This window comes from Chiloscyllium plagiosum, unplaced genomic scaffold, assembly GCF_037043375.1.
Source record: "Chiloscyllium plagiosum isolate Xiang-an unplaced genomic scaffold, Cpla_swu_hap1 HiC_scaffold_24, whole genome shotgun sequence".
NCBI classification, from domain to species: Eukaryota; Metazoa; Chordata; class Chondrichthyes; order Orectolobiformes; family Hemiscylliidae; genus Chiloscyllium; species Chiloscyllium plagiosum.
This window is the reverse complement of record NW_028270162.1, coordinates 761180-779088: the sequence shown is the minus strand read 5'-3', so window position 1 is coordinate 779088 and position 17909 is coordinate 761180. Positions and strand designations below refer to the sequence as shown.

The 17909-nt window shown below is 43.9% G+C and overlaps 1 protein-coding gene across 1 annotated transcript; it reads left to right on the top strand.

Annotated features, from left to right (window-relative positions):
• The first annotated feature begins 2805 nt into the window (after positions 1-2805).
• rflna (refilin A) lies at positions 2806-16294 on the top strand. The gene is made up of 4 exons (XM_043715331.2): positions 2806-3121; positions 3496-3804; positions 12487-12596; positions 15051-16294. The coding sequence occupies exons 2-4, from the start codon at positions 3589-3591 to the stop codon at positions 15382-15384; spliced, it is 660 nt and encodes a 219-aa protein (XP_043571266.1). The 5' UTR covers positions 2806-3121; positions 3496-3588; the 3' UTR covers positions 15385-16294.
• The last annotated feature ends 1615 nt before the right edge of the window (positions 16295-17909 follow it).

Sequence of the window (17909 nt, the reverse complement as noted above, 5' to 3'; positions counted from 1 at the left end):
CAGTTTCCATTACTTTCACTCACACATTTCTACTCTCACCATGTAATACTTCCCTAGTAACCAGAACTGCACACAGTGCTTGATCTCTGATCCAATAAAGTTTAATACAGGTCTAGTTCAAGTTTCCTCCTTTTGATTCTATTCTTTTCAAATGAACATTGTACAATTTTTTTTATTGTAATGACATTGTTAACCGGTGGCACAACTTGTAAGGATCAGTGTATTTGTGTTCCTCAGATCTGTGTGTTCATCTTTCCCACCTTAATTTGCACCTTCCAAATAATGAGAAGTCTCTGTATTCCTCCATCGAAAACATATTGCCTCACATTGTACTCAATTTCATTTGAGCATTATTACCCATTCCTAAAATACATTAATATCCTCTTGTAATTTGTTACAGTCCATGTCAATATTAACTATCACATTCAAATTGGTGTCATCTGTAATTTCAGTAATAGTATTTTTCACGGCAATGGTCATGTAAACTATAGAGAGGTGATATCCCAGTACTGAGCTTTCTGAAACCTCATTCACTATCTTCAGCCTCTTACTCCACTCCCAGCACTTTGGCTTGATGCTGTGAACAATCCTTCCTGTCCTTTATCCCCGGACACCACATTCCTACGTTTAAAAGGCTAAATTACATTGATGGTTAACTCCTCAAAAATTTCAATAAGCATGATCAAGCAAAATTTTCCCTCTGAATTTCTTAATTCAAAGCTTTGCTCAGTGGCACCCAGTTTGGGTTCTGCCAGGGCCACTCAGCTCCTGACCTCATTACAGCCTTGGTTCAAGCAGAGGGGAGGGGAGAGGGACAGCCTTTGCCATTAAGGCTGTATTCGACCGAGTGTGGCACCAAGGAGTCCTCGCACAACTGGAATCAGTGGGTATCTTTGGTGGTTGGAGTCATATCAGACACATAGGAAGATGGCTGTGATTGTTGGAGGTCAGCCTTCTCAGCTCCAGGATATTTCTGCAGGAGTTCCTCAGGGTAGTGTCCTCAGGCCAACCAGCTGCTTCATCAATGACCTTCCCTCCATCAGGTCGGAAGTGGGGATATTCACTGATGATTGCACAATGTTCAGCACCATTTGTGATTCCCAAACCCTGAGGAAGTTCATGTTCAAATGCAACAGGATCTGGTCAATATCTAGGCTTGGGCTGACATATATAAAGTCACATCTCTGCCAACAAATTCCAATTAATGACCAGCTCCAATAAGAGATAATTTAGCCACCACCCCTTGACATTCAGTGGTGTTACCATCACTGAATCTTCCAGTATCAACAACCTTGAAGTTACCATTGACTAGAAACTCAACTGGATTCATTACAGAAAAGTAATGGCTAGAGGAGCAGGTCAGAGGCTGGGAATACTGTGGTGAGTGACTCGCCTCCTGACTCCCCAAAGCCTGACTACCATCTAAAAGGCACAAGTCAGGAATGTGATGGAATAATCCCCATTAGCCTGGACAGGGGCAGCTCCAACAACAGTCAAAGAAGCTTGACACCATCCAGGACAAATCAGCCTACTCAATTGGGACCACATCCATTAGCATCTACTCCCTCCACCACTGACAACCAGTATCAGCGGTGTGAAGATGTACCACAGAAATTCACCAAGACTTCTTAGACAGCACCTTTCAAACCCATGACCATTTCCATTTAGAAGGACAAGCAGATACATGGGAACACCACCACCTTTAAGTTCCCCTCCAAGCCACTCACCATCTCGACTAGGGTGTCACTAGGTCAGAATCCTGGAATTCCCTCCCTAAGGACATTGTAAAAGTACAAGACACGGGCGGCACTGTGGCACAGTGGTTAGCACTGCTGCCTCACAGCACCCGAGACCTGGGTTCAATTCCCGCCTCAGGCGACTGACTGTGTGGAGTTTGCACGTTCTCCCCGTGTCTGCGTGGGTTTCCTCCGGGTGCTCCGGTTTCCTCCCACAGTCCAAAGATGTGCAGGTCAGGTGAATTGGCCATGCTAAATTGCCCGTAGTGTTAGGTAAGGGGTATGGGTGGGTTGCGCTTCGGCGGGTCGGTGTGGACTTGTTGGGCCGAAGGGCTTGTTTCCACACTGTAAGTAATCTAATCTAAAAAAAAAGACCATAACAACAGAAATTAAGCCATTCAGCCCATCAAGTCTGTACCCCCATTCAATCATGGTTGATAAGTTTCTCAACCTCATTCTTCCGCTTTCTCCCTGTAACCCTTGATCCCCTTGATACTCAAGAACACATCTATCTCTGCCTTAAATATACTCAATGACCTGGCCTCCACAGCCTTCTGTGGCAATGACTTCCATAGATTCCCCACTCTCTGGCTAAAAAGGTTTCTCCTTATCTCTGTTCAAAAAGGTTGTCCCTTTAAGGCTGTGCCCTCAGGTCCTAGTCTCTCATCTTCCCAACATCTACTCTGTCCAGGCCAATCAGTATTCCGTATGTTTCAATTAGATTCCCCCTCATCCTTCTAAACTCCATCAGTATAGACCCAGAATCCTCAAATGCTCCTCATATGTTAAACTTGTATGTCTACCTACAACACATGGACCACATGCTGTGAGAGAGAGAAGGAGCACTTACACTAACACTTACACTTACACTCTGAGCATGCTCCGAGACAGAGACTCCCCCTTGCTGCTGTCCGTGTCCTGAAACCAGGAAGATCCCAATCTGGGAGTTTGGGATTGAGGCCTGAGTTCAGATTTTTGGTTCTGAAACTGGACTCTGCTTCCTGTCTGACCAGTGTTCAAATCTCCGAATGAGAAATCAACAAACAGTCTGGAAGTGAAGATGACCCACTGACTTCAATAAAAGAGCTTTCCAGGCAATAGTGCAATGAGTGAATCGTGATTCTGATGGATGGGCGGCGGTGAGCACTCTGGGCTTTTTAATTGCATCTTGTTCAGTGACAGATATTCAAATGGTTAATCAGTTCCGGCTGTGTTTGAGAAATTCCACAGTCTTGGTTGGTTGGCTCGATGCCAAGCTGAGGGGAGCCTTTCTTTAATCGGTCGCGTATGCCTGGGCACGCACACTCTTGCTAACAACCCCCAACTGCAATTCATGTTCCAAAGCTCAAAGAAAGATAACAAACCACTGAGTGCCATCTCCCTTTGTGAGTACTTTGTACCTTTGTTTGTTAGAGTCTGAAATGTGTGTTTGTGAGTTTGAGAATATGTGTGTCTGTGTGTGTTTCTGTCATTTTCTCACTCTCCAGTTGCTCTGTCTCTGTGTGTTACATTGCCTTTCTCTCAGTATTGCATCTGTTTCTCTCACAATCCTTCTGTATCATTTCTGTATCTTTTATTTCTCTCTTTTTCTCTGTTTCTATTTGTGTCTGTGTGTGTCTCTTCCTCTGTCTCTATATGTTTCTGTCCATTTTTAGTGTCTCTCAGTCTGTGTCTCTCTCTCTCTCTCTCTCTCTAGAGTCCAGAGACCTACTCTGCTCGTGGTCCTGAAGTCCTTTCTCACTCTGCTTTTGTTTTGCAGGTTCCCTTCTGGCTGAGATTTGGAGAAATTCCAGATCTACCTGGATCTCTGGCTCATGATTAACTTGAGATTAATTTTGCTGGACACCCCGCAATGGTGGGTCACTTAAACTTGCAAGACATGAATGAGAACTTTGAGATGAAATGTAAGAACCAGGAACGTTTTCTGGACAGTCCTGACTCTGGGCTCCCTCTCAGCCCCAGCCCACCTTTCTTTGCACTTTCTCCACGGATTCCTGAGGACAAAGGAAACCCAATATCCTTGAGAAACAGCCCAGCACCAGCCACAAGGAGCCAAGAGGGAAAACTGGTAGGAACAAGGTTTAACTGTAAGGTGATGGGGTAAGAGATGGGGAGAAGGAAATAGAGGGGATAGAGAAGTTTCTCAATTCTGGCTTTTTGAGGTTTGTTCAAGGTGTTTTCAGCATAATAGACATTCCTCTTATTCCAATCTCAACATCCCAACTTTCATCACTCCTTATCTACAGCTGCCTGGGTCCTTAGCCCCGCAGAATTCCCTCCAAAGCTCCTTGACCTCAGTATCCTCCTTTCAGGTTCTCCTTGAGACACCTGGCCACCCAGCTGCATCTTTCAGTCCCTGCCTGAGGGATGGTGTGAAGTGTCCTGGGCAATTTTACTGTGTTAAAGGTGTTATATAAAAGTAGGTAGTCATTGTTGAAGTGTTTGGTGCTTAATGTGTTGTTGTATTTAATGATGCTTATGAAGCTATGCATAACATTTCCTAAATTATTAACAACAGGGAGGATGACAGTTGGGACACATCACAAATTAAAGTTGATGCATTTTGTTTGGAAGAATTAAAAAAGACAAAATAAAGTAACTGGAGCAGGTTTGTGGTGGGTGGGAGTGCGATGGTGTGTTGGGGGGGGGGGGGGGGATTGCATTGTCAACAAATAATTCACAGGGTCCCGGGTTGGTCACTTCAAAAAACAGTTAGATTTTATTAGAGGAATGGAGCAAAAAACAAGGGGCAAATTAAACATTTGCAAATTTCAGGTGGAGCTCTGAGTTGGCTGTTCCATTGGGCTGGAGACTTCGGAGAGGGTCAGGAATGAGACTTCCCAGGATGGGAACAGGGATGAGGGAGTTGAATGTGGGGAGACGGGAAATGTTAGGATTGTGGACCTTAGGGTGCAGAAGGGATTGGGCAAGTTCAATCAAGATTTTCCACATCTGGAAGGATTTGATGGAGTAAATCAGGAGGATTAATTTACAGCAGTAACAGAGTGTCAGAGACCACAGGGACACAGATTGTTAAAGTAAGATGCAGAGTTGCTCCTTTGACAAAGTGAGCTGTGAGCTGGAATGTGGTGCCTGAAATAAGCAGATTCAAAAAAATTTTCAGAGTCTGGGACAAGGGTTTGAGGTGTGTGTGTGTAACTCATACTCACTCAAACATTTCACACAGATTTATTGGGTATTAAACATGGGAGCTGTCTAATTAGCAATTTGTATGATAATGATAATTTGTATGTTAACATCCCCAATGGCTATGAAAGAGATAAAATCACTGTCTCATCCACCTGTTAGTGACCATTTGTCGGTGCTGCTCGTCTAAGGATGTGTTTGATTAAACACTAATAATACCCTCTTTGTTACACACCTCCCAAATATTCCATGCCAACAAATCCATGTTGGAATTTCTTAGTTAGAGTCCCATCTGTAAATACTCACCCAGTGCAAGTCCCCATCTCCTTTCCCACCTCCATGGGGATTCTCTGAGCCTTACTGAGAGTAACAGTGTGTTAGATACCAGTGAAGCTGTGACCCAAATCATTTTCAAGACAGAACAAGAACTGCATCTCAAGTCAAAACACTGCACAACTCCTGCAAGTGGAAAAGGACAGCAGAAGGTAACAAGTCATCAGAACGAGTAACACCAGGATAGAGCTAGTTAAAAACCAGGATGGAGCTAGATAAACACCAGGTAAAGTCAGTTAAGCTCCAGGATAAAGCATGGACAGATATCAGTTCTGATTCTGAGACCGTCTCCTTATATTCCATTCACTCATTTGGGTTGAACCAGTTGTGCTGTTGCTTCCCAAGGTTTCTGCAGACACTGCTGATTGGCTGACAGTTAGTAAGACGTGGGGGGTGGTATTAACTGAGAGAAGCCCAGTCTCAGTGTAATCTGCTGGTGGTATTTACACTCAGGGTCAGCACTGACTGGTGCCTCCAGTGACATTTGGGCATGTTGATTATTCATCTCACAACAGAAAGGTGTGTTTGCTTTGAGAACTGACAACAAGGGATCGTTCAAATGTGGGAGAGGTGAGAAAGTGGGATCCGATTGCATGGGATCCTCAATGCTGAGGGGATTTAATGGAGACTGTGGGAGGGCATGCCAGGAACAGCACCAGGTATACCTGAAAATGAGCGGTCAACCTGGTGAAACTGCCAAACAGGACTACTAGCACGTCAAACCGCATAAGCAGCAAGTGATAGACAGAGCTAAGTAATCCCACAACCAACGGATCAGCTCTCAGCTCTGCAGTCCTGAAATGTACAGTCCTGAATGGTGGTGGACAATTAAACAACTCACTGGAGGAAGAGGCACCACAAATATCTCCCTCCTCAATGATGGAGAAGCCCAGCACATCAGCGCAAAGTTAAGGCTGATGCCTTCGCAGCAATCTTCAGCCAGAAGTGCTGAGTGGATGATCCATCTCAGCCTCCTCTAATGGTCTCCAGCATCACAGACACCAGTCTCCAGCCAATTTGATACATTCCATCTGACATCAAGAAATAGTTGGAGACACTAGATATTGTAAAGGCTATGGGCCCTGACAACATTCCAGTAATTGTACTGAAGACTTGTGTTCTGGAACTTGCTGCTTCCTTAGCCAAGATGCTCCAGTACAGTTACAACACCGGCATTTAGCCGACAATGTGGAAAATTACCCAGGTATGTCCTGTACCCAAAAGCAGAACAAATCCAATCCGGCCAATTACCATCCCGTCAGTCCACTCTTGATCATTAGTAAAGTGATGGAATGTGTCATCCACAGTGCTCTCAAGCAGCAATAACCTGCTCAGTGGTGCCCAGTTTGGGTTCTCCAAGGCACCTCAGCTCCTGACCTCACTACAGCCTCGGTCAAACCTGGACAAGAGAGCGGAATTCCAGAGGGGAGGGGAGAGAGACAGTCATTGACATCAAGATTGCATTTGACCGAGTGTGGCATCAAGGAGCCATGGCAAAACTGGAATCAATGGGTATTAGGGGGCAAAGCCTTACTGGTTAACATCATACCCGGCACACAGGAAGATGGTTGTGGTTGTTGGAGGTCAGTCATCTCAGCTCCAGGGCATCTCTGCAGGAGTTCCTCAGGGTAGTGTCCTAGGCCCAACCATCTTCAGCTGCTTCATCAATGACCTTCCCTCCATCATAAGGTCAGAAGTGGGAATGTTCACTGATGTTTGCACAATGTTCAGCATCATTCATGAGTCCTCAGATACTGAAGCAGTTCATGTTAAAATGCAATTAGATCTGCACAATATCCAGCCTTGTGCTGACAAGCAGCAAGTAACATTCACACCATATAAACACCAAGCTATGACCATCATCAATAAGAGACAATCTAATCACAGGCCCTTGACATTCAAGGATGTTGCCATCACTGAATCCCCCACTATCAACATCCTGGGGGTTACCATTGACCAGAAACTCAACTGGACATGCCACATAAATATTGTGACTACAAGAACAGGTCCGAGGCTGGGAATACTAGGGGAGGTAATGGTCTAGTGATATTGTCGCTGGACACTTAATCCAGAGACCCAGGTAATGTCGTGGGGACCTGGGTTTGAATCCTGCCACAGCAGATGGTGGAGTGTGAATTCAATAAAAACCTAGAATTAAGAATCTAATGACAATCGTGAATCCATTGTCAATTGTTGGGAAAAGCCCATTTAGTTCATTAATATCCTTTTGGGGAAGGAAATTACCATGCCTTACCTGGTCTGATTTGGAGATACCGGTGTTGGACTGGGGTGTACAAAGTTAAAAATCACACAACACCAGGTTATAGTCCAACAGGTTTACTTGGAAGCACACTAGCTTTCGGAGCGACGCTCCTTCATCAGGTGATAGTCTACCACCTGGTGAAGGAGCAGCGCTCCGAAAGTTAGTGCTTCCAATTAAACCTGTTGAGACTATAACCTGGTGTTGTGTGATTTTTAACTTTACCAGGTCTGGTTTGCGTGTCTCCAGACCCACAGCAATGCCATTGACTCTCAATTAGCAATGAATAATAAATGCTGGTTTAGCCAGTGACACCTATATCCCGTGAATGAAGTTTTTGAAAAAACTGTCGCAAGGAACTCATCTCCTGACTCGACTATCTCCAAGGCACAAGTCAGGAGGGTGAGGGAATACTCCCCACTTGCCTGGATGGGGGCAGCTCCAACAACACTCAAGAAACTACACACCATCCAGGACAAAGCAGTCCCCACTTGATTGGCACCACCTCCACAAACACCCACTCCCTCCACCACGGACACTCAGTAGCAGCAGTGTGTACCTTCTGATACTGTCATAGAATCTGGAATAGTCAGAGTTGATGGTAAGATTTTATTGGGCAGTGACAGGGTTTAAATTGTTGATAATGATGCTCCTGGAGACAGGATGGTCAACTTAGTGCATTAGTATTGAACTCAGGATCTCACTTCACTCAGGATCATAGTGAGAGAGATCCAGTTAGATCCGGAGAAATCTCTTCACTCTGTGTAATCTCTGACCTGTACATTCAATATCAGAAACTGTATCAAAACATCTCTCAGGTTGGTTTGGAAACAGCTTGCTGTTCATCACGAGCTGGATTTCCTGAGCAATGTGATGTCATTTTACAGTTAGATTGAACTCTTAACAATCTTGAGAACAGCCAACAAAGCAGTAAGGTGGGGTGATAGGCAAACGTCTTGTCTGTGTTTAAATAGCATCAGTTCTCACTGAGAAAACATGACCAGGTAAACCAGTGTGAACAAGCAGGTGGACAGGGTGAGGGTGGGTGTAATTGAAGGTGGGGTGGGGGGGGGTGGGAAAGGATGTGTGGATCTGGGCTGGAGAGGGAAGGATGGAAACAGGAATTGGAGCTGGAGGGTTTGAAGACTTGCCTGACAATCCTATATTGAGGAACATTCGTGATCTTCCCAACCCACAAGGAATACTGAAGGAAAGTAATTCTGAAGTCAGCAGCTGCCACCTCTCTCTCTCTCATGTGGCAGGGATTTCCAAACCTCAGAAGCCACGCAGCCACCAGAAACTTCCGACCAAGGTGATCCTAATAACTCAGCCAGAGGCCCATTCCAGTACATTCCTGTTGAATCTACACAACCCCAATATTCCCCAATGGACAAAGAATAAGTAGGTGTGTGTTGATGGTCACATGCCTTAACTTTAACTCATTAGCCCCTTCCCCCACACCCTCTGATGTGGATATTGACATTGAAACCAGACACACCCCAATCCACATTAATGTTGGTTACAATCGCTCCTTAGGGAGAAAGTGAGGGCTGCAGATGCTGGAGATCAGAGCTGAAAATGTGTTGCAGAAAAAGCGCAGCAGGTCAGGCAACATCCAAGGAGCAGGAGAATCAACTTCAGGATTCCTGAAGAAGGGATTATGCCCGAAACATCGATTCTCCTGCTCCTCGGATGCTGCCTGACCTACTGTGCTTTTCCAGCAACACATTTTCAGCTACAATTGCTCCTTATTCCACTCCCATTTGATGCTTGATATCAATTTATATTGTTTTCATTATTGGGGATTATGGGTAATTCTGAGGTTCCTGTGGGAACTGTTAAATGCCAAGATTTAATCTGAAGATACTTTCCCACATAAGATTAGGGAGGGCAGAAAATCCGATCCTTTTAGAGGAACGCGTGCAGTTTGTTGGAATTACAAAGGACGATGTGATGTCAGTGTGCGTCTGTGAGGCCAGCATTAATATCAACACGAGGTTGTACCACAGGCACAGCTCCCAGATCGGCGACGACGTCTGTTCCAAATTCCTCCATGTGCCTGTTTTTGGTGATGTTGTTTCTGCAGCACACAAGGACAGCAATGTCCCACACTGTCCCTCCAGCCAGTTTTGCTCCATGTGTGAATTATGGTGACCTAGGTACAAGACTGCATTAGGCTGGATTATTACTTTCAGCAGTAATACAGCCAGCCAGTGTTGGGTGCTCATTATTTAGCAGGAGCTCTTACACAGCAATAGGTAGTGCCCCTGTCACTGAACCAGAAGCTTTGGGTTCATGTCCCACTCAACAATGTTGTGTTCCAGCTGTCTCCTACTGTTTATTGCAGACAGTAATGACTCCACCTCCATTTGGTGTTTTGATGGAGCTGTTTTCTTTGTTAATGGCCTTGTCTTTTTAATCCTGTCATGCAATAGGTAATGTCTCTACTTCTGATCAACTGGTTCAAGTCCCACTCTATGGAGAAAGAAGGTGTTTTCATAACCTGGCCAGACAGATTGAGTGTAAACTTGAAAATATTTCCAACACAGACCAATGGCAGGTGGTAAGAGCAGGAGAGATTCCTGATCAACCTGAGATGGAAAGAAAAATGGGATCTTCTCCCATTACTGTTCAGAGCTCTGGACTACAGATACATAACAGGGCATGTTAACCAGCAACTCTGAATCTTCGGGGGGCAGTCAGATTGGCTTGATGGGTAGTATGGATCAGACTGATTGCCCTTCTATCTGGAATGGATTTGGTATCTGTTTCCTTGCCTACCCTGGGGTGGAGGTCACAGTGGTGTTGGCTGGACTGGCTGAGAACTGAAGATGATTATTGATCACTCTTTGCTATAATTTGCACCTTATTAACTGGTTCATGTATAAACTTAAGTATAATGTAAAGATTGTATCCTCTTTAATATCTGCTGTTTTTGATTGTGGAACAAAATTTGAAAAGGGTTGTTTTCAAAACTATTGAAAGGATTGCTACATTTTTTAAGAGCAAGTTGCTGACCCTCATTATAAGTGCTGTTTACACTGCTGCTTGTTCAAGCAGTAGGGTAAAGACTAGAGATGGGCTACAGTCAGGAAGCATGTACAAAGGGAGATTTAGCCAGCAACAAATAGCTGATCGGTCTATAAAAAAGTAATCAGTAGTTGATGTCAAAGGGCCTCTGCCTGCCAACAGCAATGTGATTGGCTTCCACGTAAATGAACACCTTGTGGGTGTGAATATTTGGTCAGAAGCCATAGGACCTTTGCAAACAAAGGTGTTGCCCTTTTCTCTGCAGTAACAAATACCCACAAGCCTAATGACAGCCAATATATTTCACCTCAACAGTTGTGTAAGCTATCAGAGACTTTATAAACTGAGTATCAATTACTCTGTGCCTTCCTCAAGCAGGTCCTGACAAGCCAAAAGGATAATCTCAGCAAACCCTGGGGCAGCGGCCATTCTGTCTTTCCCTCTGTCCATCCATTCATTTTGTATCTGTATACATATGCAGAGAGAGAGTTTATAAAGGGGGGGTTAGAGTTTTAACTTGTAGAGTTCTTTACTGACAATTCATAATTATTTATCTATAACTAGAATCTATTTGTTTGTAAGAAATAGTATTTCTTGCTAAGAATAGAAACATAGTCTGTGCTTTCTCCTTTGTTCTCCTTTGTAAATGTCAAAGACTGGCTGATTTTCAGAAGAAACACTGCTTATCCCATGCTCTTTCTCTCTGTTACACTCCATCCTATTACTCATTCCATTCTCTGACTCTTTCATCATCTCTTCATTCACACTCTTTCTGTAGTCCCTTCTCTTTCTATTCACCCTCACTCTTTTCCCTCTGTCTCTTTTTTTTATCTCCCTCAATGTTATACACTTTCTCTATCTTGTGTTTTACAGAGCAGATCCTCTCAGTCTCCCACAGAGAATCTGATCTGGGCACATGGCCTGGGAGGGGAGAAATCTCAGTCTGACTCTGACCCTTATCTCAGTGGAATGACTGCCTGATGGGATGATGCTGACTGGATCAAACTCAACAGAGCACTAAGCAATTCCGTCTGTAACAAAACTCCACAGTAATATTCCCTTTTAAGGTGGCAACCACTGTGTTAGGATAATGGGAATGTAATGACACACTTTGCTGATAATTAATAATTATTTATCGATAGCTAGAATCTATTTGCTTGTAAGAAATAGTATTTCTTGCTAAGAATAGAAACATAGTCTGTGCTTTCTGTCAACCTGGGTCTAAAAGAGGGTGAAAATCAGGGAAATCGGTATGAAAACTTTATGCTGGTGGAATGAATGGGATTAATAAAGAAGCCTTGTATTGATTTACATTTCTAACTGCAAAGTGTTCCTGGATCTCTTTCTGAGAGAAATGTTCCCTTTCGTGATAACCTTTTGGTTCTGGTATGGTTTGCTGGATGCTTTATCTGCACCTTCTCCAGTATCTCTGCATCCTTTCTATAAGTTAGTGATCAGCCTCTGCATGTTGTCTTGATAAAAGTTGGTTCTAATTTATTGAATGTTTAATGTTATCCCTATGGAATGTTAATTAATGTTATTTAATGTTATCCCTATAGAAATTGAGCCTCCCACTTGTTTTATTATTTTTATGACTTTGTTCAATGGCATCACCATTTACAGCAATTTGACAGAAACCTCTGATTCTCTGAATATTTTGATGCTCATTTTCCCTTTGAAACCAAGTACCTATCTTTGAGTTGGTTTTTGACTCTGATTCTAATCTCTGGACATGTTTCCCCCCTGGCTGTCTGCTCTATGTCTGTCACTTCCATTATTGTCTACGTCTCACTCAATTTTAGTTTTTTTTTAAGATACATTGACAGAAAGAGTACATCACTGGCTGGGCCAGCCTTTGTTACCCATCCCCAGGGGGCAAGGAGTCAACCACAATGCTGAGAGTTTGCAGTCACATGTAGGCCAGACCAGACAAGGAGTCCATCTCGCCATCCCGAGTAACTGGCTTTTGTTTGTTTCCAGATTCCGTACATCTCCCTGAACTCACTCCCATTGGATCCAAGGCACAGAATGCAGCCTGTGTGCTTTGGTGAGAGAATTGAGCTGAATTGTGAATCAGCACAGGAAATCCGGTAAGGATTGTGAGAATCTGGTGAGGGGGAGTGGGATTAGACTGGGTGGGATATTAAAGGTGGCAGAAATGGCAGGGGGGGGGGGGGGGGGGGGGGGGGGGGGGAAGGTTCTTGTCTGGACAAGTTTCAAGGCCCACAGCTGATATCACACACACTGTGCTGGTTCACATACACTCCCTAGTGTCACAGTCAGTGACAGAGTCAATGACTGGAACTGGGCATTAACTCACTTAGTCACTCACTCACTTCTCAAACTCACACTCCCTCACCGACATGAACACCCTCAACTTCAGCATCATATTCAAGATAAAGGAGAAAGAGAAAAGTCTCAGGGGATTGGAAAAACTGCCAAGTTACACTTACAGAGGAACCTCGATTATCTGTCATTTGATTAACCGAATTTCAGATGATCCGAACAAGATTGCAAGGTCACCATGTGTGGCTAACTATATTATCCGGCATTCGATTAGCTGAACAAAATACTCCCAGTCCCTGTCCTTCGGAGGGATAATCGAGGTTCCTCTGCATTTAAAAAGTGAGGGAGACAAAATAAAAACAGATAATGAGAAGCCAATTAGTTTAATGTGTGTCATTCAGAAAATGGTCATGTCTCTTTGAAATTGCATAAACAGGGTCATGTGACAAGTTGACTAGAATTCTTTGAGAAGTGGGATAGATAAAGGGGAAGCTGTGGATTTAATATATTTGGATTTCCATAGTTAAAAATCACACAACACCAGGTTATAGTCCAACAGGTTTAATTGGAAGCACTAGCTTTTGGAGCAATGCTCCTTCATCAGGTGATAGTGGAGGGCTCGATCGTAACACAGAAATTTATAGCAAAAATTTGCAGTGTGATGTAATTGAAATTATACATTGAAAAATTGATTCTGTTAAGCCTTTCATCTGTTAGAATACAGTGATAGTTTCACTTCTTTCATGTGTAAATCACAAAACCTTTTTTTTAAAAGTTGCATTTAAAGAATGGTGACCCTTACCCAATCGAGTGCCACAGGGATCAGTGCAGGGGCCACAATTGTTTAAAATATATATTTTAATGATTTGAATGAAGCAAGTGAATGTAGTAGCCATATTTGCTGATGATACAAAAATAGGTTAAAAGACAAATGGTGAGGGTGACAGTCTACAGCGATATAGATGGGATTAACAATGGACAAAAGTTTGATAGAATATAATGTAGGGAAATGTGAGGTTCTGCATTTTACCGGGAAGAATAGAAGAGCTGAGTTATTTAAATGGAGAAAGATGGCAGAAAGTTACAGCACAGAGGAATTTGGGAATCCTCGTCCATGAATCACAAAAAGCTAGCATCCAAGTTCAGTGGATAATAGAGAAGGCAAAGGGAATGTTGGATTTTATTTAAAAGGGAGTTGAATATGAAAGTAGGAAGGTTTTGTTAAAACTATACATGGCACTGGTCAGACCACAGCTGGAATACTGTGAACAGTTTGGAGGCAGTCCAGAGAGTGTTCACTGGATTGATCCTAGATCTGGAGGGACTGACCTATGAGGAGAGGTTGAGTAGATTGGACCTGTTCAGGAGAATGAGAGGTAACCTTATTGAAACTTACAAAATTCTTCAGGGACTTGACAGGGGAGATGCAGAAAGGCTGTTTTTCCTTGTGGGAGAGTGATGGACCAGAGAGAGCATCATTTCAGAGCAAAAGGTCATCTATTTAGGACAGAGTTGAGGAGAAATTTCTTCTCTCAGTGAATTTGTGGAATTATGTATCACAGAGGGCTATCAAGGCTGGGTCATTAAGTATCTTCAAGGCTGAGGGACACAGATTGTTAATGAGTAAGAGAATCAAGGGTTATGGGGAAAGAATGGGAGCGTGATGTTGAGGATTAGCAGACAAGCCATGATCTCTCAGAATGGCAGAGTGGACTCGATGGGCTGAATGGCCTATTTCTGCTCCTATCTCGTAAGGATTAGATCCAGGAGGAGTTAATACATGACAGCAGAGTGAATCAGTATGTGAAAACATCACAATTGCCCCTCACTCTGGATTGCTCATCACTGTCACTGTTCTCTCCTCCATTTCATGAATTGCCCCTTTGCTGATTGGCCAGTTTTATGGTACTTTATCAAACCCTAAAAAACTTGACCAAAATATCTTGAAAACTTTGAACAAATCACTTTATAACTTGGTTATGAAGCTTAAGGGATGACAACTCTGGTTGTAGCCAGATGCAGCTAGTTATATACCAGCCACAATAGAATGGTGGAGCAGACTCAATGGGCTGAATGGCCTCATTTTGCTCCTATGGCTTGTTGACTTCTCCTTGTATTTTCCATTTAAAGTGCAGGGACAGGTTGGGTAGAGAGAGCCTGCCCAGTTCCAATGAGATTAGTGCCCGGGTACTGGGGGTTTGGAGGAAGATGGCAGTCACTGAGGGACACAGTTAACTGTTGGGTTGTTGTGTTTACAGCTGTCACTCTCTTGTGAGGTATGACTCCGAGAAGCACTACCGGGACTGTATCTATTACGAAACAGTTCCAACCATCACTTTCTACACTGAGACCATCATCACCACTCCCAACTGCACTTGGAGGAATTATAAATCACAACTCCGATTCGAGCCTCGTCAGAAACCTCTGCGGTTTGAGAGCACCACCATCATTTTCCCAAAACGTACAAAAAACATTTTCAGGACCACACTGAACTACAATCCCAGGGGCAGCAGCAGGCGCTTCATGTCCAGTGTTCGGCTACAAACCATTGAGATGGTCAAACCCTGTTTCATTTACATGGAGAACCTGTGACGCACTGGGTCCTGGCACATTCTACCTGATGGAGCAGGGCATCATGATCCCTCTCTCAGGCTCTTATTAATCTGCATACCTTGTATAATTGTTACTGAATTTCTAAATTCTGCCTACTCCAAGGATCTTGTTACAATTTAATAAAACAATTCAAAGTTCAGAAATACCACAAAAAGCTCAGTTCTAATTGGGTCAAAATAACCTTGAGCAGTTCTGATTTGTTAGTACGTGGATCTGATTTGTTAGTACGTGGATCTGATTGGTTAGTACGTGGATCTGATTGGTTAGTAGGTGGATCTGATTGGATCAACAAGATGCCACTTCTAATTGTTTGAGCTGACTGTTTACCAGGGGTCAGTGAGAGAAACAACAAAGAGACTCAAGTTAACCTCGGGGCTAGAGTTGGGGCTGTGTCGGCCGAGGGTTTTGGAATTGTCAGCGACACTGGGAGAAGATGCAGGTGATCACCTACCTGAGGACCATTCAACAATGAGCAATGTCTCAGAAACAGTCACAGGGTAACCAGGATGGAGCATTGATCCCTGTCATATCGAGCAACTGCTGTTAGTCAGTTGGGTTAAACTGGTCAATGGGTAAAGCTGGGTGTTTGGGTTAATCTGGTATTCCGGGCCATTTCTACTGAAATATGCAGGTGTGAGATGGAGGATGTGACAGGTCACTTGGTGTGTGTTCCTCAGAGGGATCAAGTGAGGAAGAACATTTTAGTGAGAATCAATGACAGAAGCAATCGCATTAAGATCTTGGTAATTGAGTCACTCCTGAGCCACCCAATGACCTTTAACTTGCCCCCATGACAGATTCTCTTTCCACCAACACACACACAGAACTGATACTGGTACAGACTCCTATCTGAGTTAGGGTCTGAGGCATTGGGAGTTCAGGGAGTGAGGGCATTAAAACTCCAGATCCAGAAAGGTCAGGGGTGGGGGCAACATGGGTGTGCCTAAAATTCTCAGACAATAGGAGCTACTGCCCTCACAGAGACATTACCCCACACTCACTCACTCTTGGGTTCAGTCACAGAACTGGAACACAAGGAGAATTGGGAGGCTGAGTGCTCAAGAAACTAAGGGGGCTAAGGGCTGGGGGCTGAGGGCTGAGGCAGCATCTTGGTTTGTGGGTATTGAACTTAGAATCCCTACAATATGGAAACAGGCCATTTGGCCCAACACGTCCACACTGACTCTGTGAAGAGTATCCCATCCAGACCCTTTCCCCTACCCTATTACAATCTACATTTACCCCTGACTAATACACCTAACCTACACATCCCTGAACACTACGGGCAATTTAGCATAGCCAATTCACCCTAACCTACACATCTTTTGCATTGTGGGAGGAAACCAGAGCACCTGGAGGAAACCCACACAGACACTGGGAGAACATGCAAATTTCACAAAGACAGTCGCCAGAGGCTGGAATTGAACCCGGGTCCCTAGCGCTGTGAGGTAGCAGTGCTAACCACTGAGCCACCGTGCTGCCCATGGATGTTAGGTGGGAGTTGGGGGAGCGATGGGTGTTGACGGGGGTGATGGGTGGGGTGTCACCGGGTGGGTGTTTGGAAGCTGTGGATTATGTGTTAGGGTCAGGTGGTTGGGTCAGGAGATCGAAGGTTAGGGAGTCGAGGGTCAGCTGTCAGGGAGCAGGATATAAAGTTAGGATGAGAATGTGTTGGACACTCAGTAACAGCTGTCCTTGGGAGCAAGGTAACAGAAAGTGAAGGTCCAATTTTCCAAATTATTCAATTAATTCCAAAATGGCAGCAAGACGATCTATCCACATTGCAGCTCATCACATAGACCCTAGTTTCTCAAAGTTTGAACTATTTTGCAATGAAACATTGAAAATGAAATCATTGGTGATAATTAACCCACAAGTGAACAAAACCTACAGGAGGAGTTTCAGTATTTGGGGATGAGGTTGGAATTATTTCAGGAACAGAAACTGGGTTTCTCACCCGTCACTTTGACAACTAACATCTTTACTTTGTCTCATCATTAAACCAATCGCAGCAATGATTTCATTGATGTTGGAGGGAGGTTTTGCTCAGAATGGGTTTTAAATTTTCTGTTAATCTCATCATCATATGTCTGTTTTATAAAGTCAATTTGACAATAAAGATACAGTAATTGGTTGTTTGTTGGTTCAGGTTGTAAATTAGCTCGCTGAACTGGAAGATTTGTTCTCAGACGTTTCATCACCATGCTAGGTAACATCATCAGTGAGCCTCTGGTGAAGCGCTGGTGTTCTGTCCCACTTTCTATTTATGTGTCTTGGACTGTTAAGGTGGGTGATATCATTTCCAGTTCTTTTTCTCAGAGGTTGGTAAATAGGGTCAAAATCAATGTGCTTATTGATGGAGTTCCGGTTTGAATGCCAAGCCTCCAGGAATTCCCTTGCGTGTCTCTGTTTAGCCTGTCCCAGGAGGATGTGTTGTCCCCGTCAAAGTGTTGTCCTTCTTCGACTGTGTATAAGAACACTAGTGATAGTGGGTCATGTCTTTT